Source organism: Podarcis liolepis, assembly GCF_965112155.1.
Source record: "Podarcis liolepis genome assembly, chromosome: 5".
In the NCBI taxonomy this organism is placed as follows: Eukaryota; Metazoa; Chordata; class Lepidosauria; order Squamata; family Lacertidae; genus Podarcis; species Podarcis liolepis.
The window spans coordinates 63374493-63388019 of NC_139556.1; the positions used below are offsets into that span (position 1 = coordinate 63374493).

Genomic DNA, 13527 nt, shown 5'->3' on the forward strand with positions numbered 1-13527 from the left:
GTATACCACATACCTTACTCACTTAGATGTTAAGCCTCACATGACTTCCTAACTGAAGATTAAATCCTTCTGTATTTCTTTGAAAGGAATAAGTTTGTGGAATTTGACATGAAGCCAGTGTGCAAGAAGTGCTATGAGAAATTCCCTTTGGAGCTGAAGAAGAGGCTGAAGAAGCTGTCTGAGTTGGCCTCCAAGAAAACGCACCCAAAAGCTCTGGACTTAAACTCCGCTTAAACAGGTCTGTACCCTCTGCTGACTGTATGCACCCTCACCAGCTACAATCTGCCTCAGCTACTGATCACAAAAGGAACTTTTAAAAATGGTTTCAAGGACTCAAGACAAACAAAAGCTCACCAGTTATATCTTGCACTCTGAATGTTTATTCTGCTCAGGTATAGTGTGTGCAGAGGCTGTCCTTCAGAAGAGCATGGTGGCAATATGCAATAATGCACTATGATTTTTTCCTTTTGTATAAGTTGTGTATCATGTTCTCTCACTATTTGCCCATTTTGTTTTGAGATTCAGGCTCATGTTACACACTTACTTGAATTCTTCTGTCTTCTTCCCCCTTCTCTCTCTCTCTCTCTCTCTCTCTCTCTCTCTCTCTCTCTCTCTCTCTCTTTTTCTCCTTTTATACCAAAATTAGCCTGGCCACACTGCAAGTGGGAACACAGGAAGGTTGGGTAGAAAAAGACTACTTAACCATTTTCTTCCAAAAACAGCACAAAAACACATTTTTTTCCATTTAACATGCCTCTTGAACATTCTCTTAAAATTGCAATGGACTAATCAAAACCAAGTAATAATTTTCCTTGCAATTGTTGGTTAACTCGTTTTAATAGTTTGACCTTATTTAGTATAAGCCTGCGTTGTTTTTATTAGCTGGCTGACCTTTCCTGCTGTAGTAGCTAAGCTGCATAGGCCAGGATTCCATAATATAGAATCTGGATGGACCAAAGTGGCTGAACTGTAAGCCTATCATTTTTGAAAGAGACTTTTCTTGGTGCCTGCATTTTTGAGATTTCTGAGCGTTTAGACTAGGCTTCCTCAGCCTCAGCCCTCCAGATATTTTTGGCCTACAACTCCCATGATCCCTAACTAGCAGGACCAGTGGTCAGGAATGATGGGAATTGTAGTCTCAAAACATCTGGAGGGCCGAGGTTGAGGAAGCCTGGTTTAGACCTCTCCTCCTCCATATTAGTGAGTGCTCTTTTTTGTCTGTTGTGACAAAGTATAAGTAAATCCCTGGAGTCTTAACCCAAACGTAGTCTTCCTACAATGTACATTCATTTCAGTGTTAGTTGTAAAGCAATCCTCTTAATGGTCTCTCTCTGAAGCTGGAACTATTTATTACCTCAGCAAAATACATATTCCAGCACACATCTGAAAACAGCTGTGTGTGCTTAATCCTTTCCCCCCAGCCACTTTTCTTTCATTTCCAGTCTTGGCGCTCAGGGGGTGTGCCAGAGAGGAGGGATGGGATGGTGCAGGGAGGGAGAGGTTGCTGGGTACGGGGAAAGTGGCAGACAGTGGAAGTATGAAGCAGTCCTCCACCTGCCAGTTCTTCACTGTGTGCTCCTTATTAGCAGTACCAGACCATGTGGGTTTGGGAGCCCTGTGTTTCTCCATAATTTTGTCATTACAACCTAAGTTCTCCTCAAATTACACCACAGTATTTGCTTTCCTGTAATAGGAAGATAAACACTAGCACAGAACAAGACTGTTTAATATAGAAAAGCATAAATCTTTCTTGACCTACATTGTTATAGCAGTAAATAAGTATCATGTATTGCTTCTGCTGATGGGAGAGGACTGGTTTTTATATCCTCTTCACCCAAACTAGTCCTTAAATACCATTATTTATCTGCTACTTACTTACTAGCACTTAGTTTGTATTGTCACAACTAATAGCACAAGAGGATTGCCCAGCTCTTGATTTGAGACTACCCTCCAGGCACAAATAGAGAGGAACAAGTTTCACAATGTAGGACATAATTTTCTTAGGTCTCTAGGGTAGGTACTCCTGAATTTGGACTCTCACTGAATTGGTTGTCAGTCTCATCCAGAGTCCTCTATGTGCTCCATTTAAAATGGTACACATGTATATGTGCTGCCATATTTAAATGGAGTTAAACACAGAACTTTGAGGCTATGTGGTTTGCCCACAACACTGAAATGAAAGTGATATCCCTTGTGAGTGGAGAAGTTGTGTTGAGAGTATTGTGGATCCCATTCTTACTAAGGCAGTGATGGATATGGCAGACTGCACTGCTGTAGGAACAAAGCACAGGTTCTACTGTCAAGAAGTCAAAACACAATTCATGCAGAATCTCCTTCTGCAACATACCTAGGCATAGGTGCCAATTCCCTGGGGCTCTGGGTGCCGGAGCACCCACAAAATTCCTCATGAAGGGTCTGGACACACACACATTTTGGGGCCAGGGCCATGCATGCCTCATGGCACCCACGGCCCCAAGCACCCATGGTTGAAGGGCCAAGCTGGCACTCCTGTACCTAGAGAACACAATTCTTATGCCTTAGAACAATTCTTATGCCTTAGAACAATGCTGGTTATGCCTTAAAATGGCATATATGTGACTAGTGGAGATGCATGTTTGAAAATAAGTAAAGCAATGTATATTGATGATACGGATTCCTGATCCAGCAAGTGATATGGATCTGCTTTAACCATTTTAATGTAGTGCTCCAAAAAAACACAATTTTATTATACTATTCTTCCTAATACAAATATGCCAAGACTGGGTGCCATATCAGATAGGTTTTCAGGCCAGCTTTAACAGTGTAAGAAATCAGTGCTATCCTTTCAAAATGAAATGAAAGGCAAATACATTAAAACATGAAATTTGTGATGAATGGAAATGTCCTGTTAAAGATGGATTAGGGAGAGATATTTGAAATGCCATAGCTCAAATTAATCTTAGGAGACCTTCAGGAAAGTAATCACTGTGGTACAAATCTCCAGAGTTATCTAATATGAAGTATCAATTGTTTGTCACAATGTTCATCTTACAAATACAGAATCTGTCCGTTGAAAAAGAAACAAAATTGATTGGCCGAGAAATAATTTACTTTTATTGGGGTAAGTAAATGGCTGTTTCAGGGCAGCCTAGTAAGAGTGATTAGCAGAGCTGAACCAAACCAGAAGCCCGAGTTTGTAAATATTTTGTGCCCCTTGAAAAAGGACCCCATCTTTGGGTTAAAATGGTGTACGTGTTGAGGTGGCGAGCAACATTGAACTTCTACAGTGAGGTACTATGAAAAAGAAAGTATTGGCTGGATGTGCAATGCAATGTGGATCCAGCAGTGAGTGTTGTCTGCTGGAATGTGTATTTGGGTGTATTTGGGTGTGTAAGTCCAATATGATTTCTTGTGTGACTGTAGCTCGATTGAATCTTCGGGGGGGGGGCACTACAGTCTCATTTGCTCTCACTGTTGTCACCACAGAGTCTAATCAGACTGATTCCATGAAGACATATTGTTCACAATATGGTTTCTCATTGCCACTCACTTGGTGAATGGAGGAAGAAGCTGCCTTGTTTAAAAATGGCACAGAAGCAGCTCATCAGGGGAACCAGGGCTGTGAGCAAGCATGATAAATGGCATGTAAAGGCCAAGCATTTATGCAGAGATGCTGTTGTGCATTGGTGTTATCAAATTTGTATATTCCTTATTAAAATAAGTAATGGGGGGGTGGAAAGTAAGGGTGGAGTTGCTTTTTTGCAACTGTTGAAAGCACATTTTACATCTTAACTATACACAAGTATTACAGTTTGTTACAGCTTTATTGACCAGTTTATGACAAGCAACTTTTGTTCCATCAAGGCAATCTGAAAGTGCCAAAATTATAGGTAAATAGCAATTTAATTCATATTACGTATATTATCCTTCCAGTAATTGCACTGAATGTAGATTTAACTGCTTATAATATATTGTTATAATGATATAGTTTTTGTATTAACATATTTTATATCACTTGCTACTAAAAATGATTCATTTTGTATAAGATCCCATTCATACAGTAATGCATGGCATCACACTTTTATTAGACCTACGTAGTTTCCTGCCAGTATTTTGCTCCAGGATCTTGTAATTTCACTAGCAAAAGGGTACATCCTGATGATTAAAATACTGTATTCCTCCATTTTACCATATACTCTTGAAATGACAACTCACTGCTATATATCTTTTAACTCTTCACAGTAAAGATTATTTTAAAACTGCACATCTTGGATTGCTTTTATTTGGTGCAAGAACTTGCTGCAGTAAGTTCTTTTGCAAAAATGTGCAAATGTTACTGAAATGTCATTAAGACGTCTAAGTAATGTAATAGTAAAGGTATAGCATTGTAAGCTGCTCTGGCCAACAGGTGTTCTGCTGTAGTTACTGGACCATTTGTTTGGTCCTGATGGATCTACCAAATATTCAGCATAATATGGTTAAATGCCTGCCAGCTTTCACTAGTAAGGAAATGAAAGAAATGCTTTAAGATATAGTATATATTCCAGAGTGTAATGTTTCATCTTTTTTCTGCAATATGCAAGTGTACGTATTTACATCTAATGTAATGCCCCATAGCTGTGAGACCCTTATCTGATTCCAGCTTTATTGTGGTGTCCAGTTACTTGTGAATAATCAGTTTCTGTGACAAAATACAGTTCCAGCCCCCAGGCCACTGTGTGGAGAAAGAGTAGCCCTCAAGAATACAGAAGCTGGTCATCTCCTTTAACTAAAGCAGAATGTTGATTTTACTGCTTAATGTATTTCACTGGAATTACAGCTGTTGTGCAGGAAGGATTCTTTGACCCAAGCTGTAGCCTTAAGCATTGTGACAACAGAGGACTGAGGTAAGCTGTTCAAGAGTTTGATTTATTCTTAGATATACATTTCTAGAAGAAAGTTGACAATATCACTCCCATTACTTTGCAATTCTCTTTAGAAAGTGGAAACAATTTGGCTGTTACCATTAACAGAAAGCAGACACCCAAAATACTTTAAATCAAAAACTTCAAATTGAATTTACATGAAGAATTCAAAAATACAGTACAATCTTGACCCCAGGTAAGCATTCCCTGCCAGCAATGGATGCTGTGCATGGAATGTATGGATGTTCTTTTTCAAAGGTCAAGTACTCTGAAAGGTGTGGCACTCATTTAGCTGCACAAAGTTACTGAAGCTCTAATTCCCCAATACCCAAGCAGGAAAAAACCTTCATTGTAAAACTGTGCACCTTCTCCTAAATTGAACAAAGACTTACTATTGTGACTACTTTGGCAAATGACGGGGGGAGCCAGCAGTCTTTCATCTGCTGAAAATGTGAGGACACTAAAGGCAGCTTCACTGCTGAAACTGACACAACACAGTTCTACGCTAGCAGACAGCTGAAGCATGTTTCTTAAGCTAAGGCAACAGTCATGGAGTAGACCAACTCTTCACATCATGAAGACGCCGCTTCCATTCATTTGTAGTACTTCACCACGACTTAAAAGGTAACAGCCACCTTTTTCCATGTGTGCTGCAGGTTTGTGCTGACGCCTGGCACGTGCCAGGACTGTCCTGCATTCCTGTCCCTGCTCAATAGGAAAGGATGGCATAATCTAAAACAGGATATACTTCCAGAAAAGTGGGGGGAATGACAGCTAGCCTTGTTGAAATCAATGAGTCATAAAATGTTTTAAGCTGTAGTTAGTTTAAAAACAAATATGTTTTTGCTACAACAGCAGCTTTTGGTTCACTCCCCTAGGGTCAAGAAGAGGTAAAACTAGAGACTGCTCTGACAAATATAAAGCTAAAAATGAATTCCTTCCAATATTTGACATATTTTCAGTTTGGCACAGCCTGTGAATGATGGTCTCTGCACATCCTTAGGCAGGGAGATGTGAATCCTTCTGTTTGTTTGCAGCATTCAATAACAAGTGCACATATGATGTCAACAGGTCATCCATTTTGTATCCCTGAAGGAAAAATAAAAGACATTTAATGAACTACCCTGCAAAGAGTGAGACAGACATGAGACCCTTTAGCAGTCATGGAATGTTTCACAATAGTAGACCAGCCAGTTAAGATAAGCAGCATTGTGTTGTTACTCCTGCAAATACTGTTGGCTTAAGATATTAACACTGTTAAGCAGTGTACAAAAAAACTTAAGTTTTCCTCTGATAAAATTGGAATTCAGTGGTTTGTGGAAAAGCCACAAACTAAAATATCATAAGTCACAGGAGAAGGGTTGTAAACGGGTTATAAAACATTAATTGGGCATTTCAAGGGTGAGGTAAATGATGCCCTTCCCAACTTATTTGGTGACTGCACAAGCAGTCTTAAGGATGGAAATTTATCTCTCAGAATGTCCTGGTTGATCATGAGACAAAGGAAGCCACTTTAAAAATAAATTAAAAGTTAATAATGATTGCTGATAGATATATACATCTTGTTAAAAAAAAACTGTCTGTCAAAGTAGTTTGAGGCATTTTAATTTTAAACAAAACATTTCTCTGTGTATGTATTTTCCCTTTTGATTTAGAAAGTTGACACTATGGCACAGCTGTGGGAGCTTTGACTCCACAAGAAGTGAATCTTCTACCCCATATACCTTTTGTAGTAATATAACATGTGCCTGAGTTCCCAAAACCACCAATATGCACATAATACAAGCCAGTTCTGATTCCTCCACAATCCCAAGCCCGTTGCAATTACCATATGTTTCACTCTGTAGGACGCACCTGACCATAGGACACACCTTGTTTTAGAGGGGGAGAACAAGAAAAAAAAATGCCCCCCTCTCTGCCCAGCGCCCTTTCAGCAAAGCGGCAGGAGGCGCTGCGCAGACAGGAGGAGATTCCCCCCCCCCTTGTTCTCCTCCTCTAAAACAAGATGCCGTTCAAGGTGCGTTCAGGCAGCTACCTTGGAAGCCTGGAGAGCGGGAGGGGTCAGTGCGCACCGACCCCTCTCGCTCTCCAGGCTTCAGTGAAGGCAACCCGAAACCTCCGGAGTGCTGCGGGAGTTCCCACTGCGCTCCAGAGGCTTCGGCTTCCTTTCGACCTGCTCTTTGGGGCTGGTGGGGGAAAGCCCACCGCCAGCCCCAAAGAGCAGGTCGGGGAGCAGCAGAAAGGCCGCTGCTTTGCTGGGCTGCTGGGGAAGCCCAGGTTCCCTCCCCCCAGCCCCAAAGAGCAAAGAAGCCAAGACAGTGAGCAGGACGCATCCCGCTGTCTGTCTTGGCTTCTGCCATAGCCGCATGCAACCTTTCCAGCCGGGAGAGGCTGAACGGGGCTATGGCTTCTTTAGCCCCGCGCAACCTCTCCGGCAGGGAGAGCCTGCGCATGGCTATGGCAATACTTCCAACTCCCGCAAAAGCCCACAGGAGCTGCGCACCCTTTAAGGAGCGCGCGGCTCCTGTGGGCTTTTCTACGAGGAGGGAGAAGGGACTGACTGGCCGCGTTGGTCCCTTCTCTCTCCTGAGAAAAAGCCCGCAAGAGGAGCTTGTGTGCAGCTTTCGGGGCTTTTCCTGCCTGCCTCCCCCCTGCATTCATTCCATAGGATGCACACACATTTCCCCTTCATTTTTGGAGGGGGGAAAATGCGTCCTATAGAGCAAAAAATACCGTACATCTTTCTGCTGTTTAAGACACACACACATCCTGTCGTCTCAAAATAATAGGACACAAATATCTAAGGCAATAAGAGACTTCATCTATTTCAGGATTTTCCCCCAACTACCCAAGGCAGAACTATTACTCAGGTTTGAGAAAAGAGGAGCAATGTGTAAATATTTGAAATAGCTCTTGGTGACATTTACTCAGAGTGCACCATTAGAGGAAGGAGAAAAAGGGTTAACCAGTAATTCCCAGGTTCTTCCTTCCTTAGTGGATGGTCTTGAGCAAATCTGAAATCATAAGCTTTTCTTACCAGGGAAGTCTCACAAAGGATCCGGCTCCCTCGTACCAGGTTCCCTATGGTCATGTGGAAATATGTGCTGCCACTGCTCCAGTTGGAGATTTTAGTGAAAGGGTAAACTGTCAAGATCTCCTGCAATTTAAAATCAAAATAAATGCTACATGTAAGTTTTATTAGAACAAACAACTCAGGTATTTCTCTACAAAAAGAGACATGTGGCACATCTGGTTTTCCAGGACGCAGTTCTGTGCTGATGCCTCATCAGATTATCTTCTACGCCAATCCCTATTGATCTTAAATAGCATTTCTGACCATAAAATAGAAGCCAAGTTTCTGTTTATCTGCTGTCTGGCAATGTTGCCTGAAGGATCCTTCCAAGAAGATACCACCTGAGTTTCTCCTTCCTGGATGTGCAGGTCTCATGTTTATCCCTTCTTTATAAAATTGTTTTTATTTCCGTTAATGCTTAAGGGAATACTAGATAAATGTCTGAGGCTGAAAACTAAATTCTGTTGGCCAGTGGACAGTTCTGCTTCTGTTGAAGAAAAGTACATTTCCTACTGGAATCCACACTCTCATCACATCTCCCTATGCCTTTACCTTAAAGAGTTTTTTGAATAAAACTTATGGCATAGCTCAGTGTGTGTGTACCTTTTCCAATGGGTAGGTATGCTGTCAAGTATCAAAATATGACTCTTACCTTAGACTTCATATGTATTAGAGAGACACCTTGTTTGTTGATAGCAATCAATACAATGTCAGGGATATTTGGCTCCGAGGTTTGCTAGTAAAGAGGAAGAAAAAATAAATAGTAAAGAGGAAGAAAAATAGCTGTTGAACTATTTTAAATCACCAGCTGTCAGTGTCCTCTTATTTGAACAAGAATCTAAAGAGTTCTCAGTCAAAATGTTTGTAACAATAAGAAAATCAGGTGCGTGTGTTTGTCATGGGAATACTGCACGCTGCAAATAATGCATGTGCTCCCAACACTCAGTGCCTTACTCCTCCCATATTTGGCTTCAGACACATGGGAGCTATTTGGAACTGGGAACCAGTTAAGGGAGAAATGGTTAAGCTTCATCTCCTCCTACAATTTCACCCCACTCCCAAAGTGGCTTTTATTCAGAACGAAGGTGGCATCAATGCCGAGGACGCCACATCACAGGAATTGGCCCTAAGTAGACTCAAGAGCTTAAAAGAAGCAGGATAATAGAAGAAGCTTCTACTTTGCAGAAAGCAGCTTTCCAAATGGAGGCACACACAAAAACAGCACCTTTGAAACTCACCTTCACTTCAAAGAAGGCTGAGCCAAATGTTGGCCAACGATGTATGTACTTCAAGAAGGCAATCTTGGCCTCGTCCACAGTCTTCTGTTCATGTTTGCTGGCGGCAGAAGTAATATTCTGCATAAAAATACACACGAGTCAAAACGGTGGGGCATCTTTCTCTCACAGTAATGGGTCTCAAGTAATTGCTCCCAGGTATGAAGAATGTAAAACTTATCTAATGCTCCTTGCTACATAAATTTATTTACTGAGGCACTTCCCCACCCTTGGATTAGAATGATAGAAAACACCCATCCTTTGGTCTTCAGGTTTGAGTGAGTTAAAAATCCAAATAAAGCAAGTACAGTATGATGCCTGCCATTTTTAAAGAGTTTTAGCAACTGTGGGGACTTCAGAGGGTCTCTGAAAGGACTGCCATCAGTAGGAAGCTTTGTGGACAGCAAAATTGGTTTTATTTGCTCATAAACTGGGAGGGGGTACTATTGAGGCATGATCAGTAGCCGCAGGGTGGTCCCAACCCAAACAAAAGCCAGGACATATATAAATTTATGACACTCTAGGGCTCTCAAACCTTCAACCCTCAGGACCTACTTGAAAAAGTTACTGAGGCCACCAGAAACAAAATGGCAGTGCAGGAACACAGTCAGTGGCAAATAGAGGCAGAGGGCAGGCCCACTGATGGGCCCCAGCCCACTGTTCAAGAAGCAACAATCAAATGATTCTTCTTACCCGTTTCCACTCCTCTGGAGATGCTGTTCGGATCATGTTCTCAGGCACTAGTTCCTTCAATATTTTGGGAATTGCTGCATATTGCATTCGATCATTGTTATAGTTAACCTTGAAAATCAGCCCAGCTAATTGGATGGCATCCTCTTTTGAGCACTTGTGATATCCGCGTAGATACTTTGGTTGCTCCTGAAAGATACAATTGAAGACACATTGATCTGTTAACCCTACTCTGCAATGTGTGTGTGTGTGTGTGTGTGTGTGTGTGTGTGTGTGTGTGTGTGTAAGAGAAAGAGAGAGAACGAATGAGTGATAGTGCTTTGCTTTTGGTTTCAGGGTAGGCACTGTATTTGTCCCTGTAAAATTAAAGCAAGGAACTTAGGGAAAGCATTAAAACATCTAAATTTTAAACCTGGGCCCAAGAGACCACACTCAGTGCTTTATAACATTTACTGGTTTGATGATGAGACATTTTCCAGGAATTGTAAATAACCACTGTCCACAAATTGTGTGAATCTTCATCTCATACCGATTCTCCACAAATCTGTATGACTCAGAGAAACCACAGTGGGTTCAGCAAGGACAGTCCTTAGTACATTCTATCTGCTCTGGGCATTGGACTTGCAGCCATTCCTATCCAGCAACAAGAGGGAAACGATTACAGGAGAATCCCAGATATCTCCGAGATTAATCTCACCTGTGTATTCCAAAAGATCTACCTCCTTCAAACCAAGTAACCCATCAATTCCTTTACCTTTTAGTATGATGATTAGCCTTCAACAAAACCACTTGCCAAGGTAATTGTGCAGCCCTCCCTGCTCTGGAAAGTTAATGAAGTGATACAGAACCTTTGAAGTTTTACTATTGTTTGGGACAGTTAAGCTCAATTTCAAAAGGTGGAGAGACAAAGGAAGCATCTTTAGGAGAATTCTTCCTTAGGCATCTTATCTATGCTAATCAATTAAGCAAGCAGAGAAACCAGATCAAACATACATGGGGTGGTATTCAACTAGAAACTGGAAATTAATGATCATTACTAAAATAGATCTTAATTTCAATGGGTCTACTCTGAGTAAAACTTAGTTGCATACCACCCATAGAACTTGATTCCTTCTACCTGCAGCCCCTGAAGTTGCTGATTTGCCCTGCTGTATCTGCTGCTGGTAGAGAACCACCACCACCACCAGTGCTGATTTGGGGAAAGATTGGATTGATTTTGAGTGAAATCTAACCACCACCACCCAATTGTGTGAGATTTTGCATGCTCTGCAAGCTCTCCCCAAATGGATACGATTCTGCTGATGGCGGCAGGGCAGGTGGGGCACCCATAGGCATGCTGCCTGCAGGGCCTCTGCCGCTTGTGTATCGTGGTGGGACAGGACTTCACAGTTGGCGAGTAGAAACTAGGACTTTACTATCAAGACTGGCCATGATTTGTAGACCTCTCATCATTATTGTTATCGCTACTGTCAGTGGTATGCTATAAATATCAACCCTGTTAATTACCTGATGATAATGAAAGATGCAGTCAGCCTTCAAGTCCTTCCCAGGAGTCACATTCAGCCATAACTTTCTCATGAAATACACCTGGTAATTCACAGTGGTGGGAGCCACTAGGAAAACAGTGTTATATACATTTAAACAGAGAAGAAATCTCGTAACACACATTTATATAGCCTGATTATGCATAAGTATTTTTTTATGCTTCACATTACTCTCCAGAAAGCCAGGTGCCAAAAATATGGTCCCTAGCCCACCCAACAATGAAACTGAATCCAAATTTAGAAGTTGGCATACAAGCAAAGAAGGAACCTGTAAATATATTCTCTTGTACAACAAACAAAGACAACATGGACTCAAAATTTAGCCTTAAGTGAAAGACTAAGGAGAAATTGTGATAACAATTGGCTTTAAAAAAAGGAGAGCATTTTTTTCTACTGCTTCAGACAAGAAGCAATCAGTATAAATGAAGGTACAGTAGGATTATGCTGATGAACAACAAGTCCCCCCCCCCCCCACTTTCATCAATCTCTGAACTGGGGGCAAAATGTTTCCATCCTTCACAGTGGCAACTGCCACTTTAAAAGAGGTCACTGTGTGCAGCACAGTCTTCCCATCCCTTGGCTGGGGGTGGTCTTGGGATCTGCATATTGCTGTGGATGGGGCCTTCCTCAAAGAGGCAACTCCTGCCACTTGAAGGAAGGCAATTTGCAGCATTGTGAACCATGGGATCCTTCTCCTTTCTTGACAAGTATTTTGTCAAGAGATAGGAACAGGGGCCCCAATTTTTAAGGAAAAGGTGAATCCACTCGCTTTGGAGAATGCTGCATTTTAAGAGAAAACTTGCACCTTTCTCTGCGAAAAGCTAACTGCATGAAACTTCAGCTCAGTGCTTTTAAGGAATATTTTTACCACCTTTGTAGTAACAGAACAGTGGGTGGGAGTCACCTAATTAGCACCATCAGTGGAAGCTCTGTGCAAGGACTTCCACATGTGCAACAGGGCTCCCCCTCATTCTCCCCTGCACCCCCTGAAGTTGGCTCAGGAGTGTGTTCATCGGGAGAACCCCCAGAGCAGAACATAGAGGAAGGAGATCATCCCATTTTGCAAGCTGCAATGTTTGCACAGATGGAATGATTGAAAGAGCACAATGCCAAATTCCACCCAATGTGCTTAGGGAAGTTGTAGAATTGTGATCCTCAAATGTTTTAAAAAAGAGGATGGATAAGCATCTGAGGGATAAAATAATACATTGAGCAAGTCCTGCTTTACCTGAAAGATTTAAACTGAATAGTGATGCTCAAGGTCGTCAACAAACACACTAAGTTTTAGGTTTGTTCAGGAAATGGAATTGTGCTGTCTCCTTTGAGGATGTGGGGGCTATGATATCTTATCTGGCAATGAACAAATTTCAAAGTGGAACAAGCAGTTGCCAGATCCACCAACTAATGTGGCAAACGAAAATTATTTAGTTAACTAATGTCTGGAATCATTCCACTATTTTTAAATGATCCTTTTTGTCAAGCTGGGACAGCCAATTCATGTCACCAGGTGTAGACACAGAACACACACCAGAGAGCAATGATAACAAAGAGAACTGATTAATTCTGGCAATAAAATGGGTTGCTTCATGAACTCTTCCTCTGTTTCCTAATACCAGAGCTGTCCCTGGTAAACAAACACCCAAGAATCCATCCACCCATTTCCATACCCTCTCTGCTCGGCCTGTTCTTCCGTGTCCAATCAGTCACCTGTCTCAAAGAGTCAAAGAAGTAATCTGCTTCATTCTGGCTGATCACCTAAGAAAGAAAAGATGAATGAGAGGGGAGTTTGCACAAAGAATCAGTTCAATCCCCATAGTTCCTGTTGCAGTAACTGAACAGCTTATGGAATTAAACAGAAATGATGCTGGCGTATGTTAGACCATGGGTCATATTAAACAGGTAAGTAAGCCCATGACTTACACACATTTAACTTGTGTGTACAGTGGTACCTCAGGTTAAGATCTTAATTCATTCTGGAGGTCCGTTCTTAACCTGAGGTACCACTTTAGGGGCCTCCCGCTGCCACCGTGCGATTTCTGTTCTCATCCTGAAGCAAAATCCTT

At 41.7% G+C, this 13527-nt stretch overlaps 2 protein-coding genes across 7 annotated transcripts in view; one reads left to right on the forward strand and one right to left on the reverse strand.

Annotated features, from left to right (window-relative positions):
- Window positions 1–4243, forward strand: part of LIMS2 (LIM zinc finger domain containing 2) — a 33375-nt gene extending 29132 nt beyond the window's left edge. For both annotated transcript variants that reach the window (XM_083505611.1, XM_083505610.1), the window contains exons 10-11: window positions 87–3624; window positions 3720–4243. In XM_083505611.1, coding sequence (XP_083361737.1) covers window positions 87–234 — 148 coding nt within the window. In that variant the 3' untranslated portion in view covers window positions 235–3624; window positions 3720–4243. The remainder of the gene's footprint in view (window positions 1–86; window positions 3625–3719) is intronic.
- A 623-nt stretch (window positions 4244–4866) lies between these two features.
- The window catches only part of MYO7B (myosin VIIB), a 60065-nt gene continuing 51404 nt past the window's right edge, over window positions 4867–13527 (reverse strand). For all 5 annotated transcript variants that reach the window (XM_083505557.1, XM_083505558.1, XM_083505555.1 and 2 more), the window contains 7 exons: window positions 13132–13219; window positions 11427–11533; window positions 9924–10109; window positions 9195–9311; window positions 8609–8692; window positions 7921–8040; window positions 4867–5972 (listed from right to left, as the gene is read on the reverse strand). In XM_083505557.1, the coding sequence (XP_083361683.1) occupies window positions 5883–5972; window positions 7921–8040; window positions 8609–8692; window positions 9195–9311; window positions 9924–10109; window positions 11427–11533; window positions 13132–13219 (792 nt within the window). In that variant the 3' untranslated portion in view covers window positions 4867–5882. The remainder of the gene's footprint in view (window positions 5973–7920; window positions 8041–8608; window positions 8693–9194; window positions 9312–9923; window positions 10110–11426; window positions 11534–13131; window positions 13220–13527) is intronic.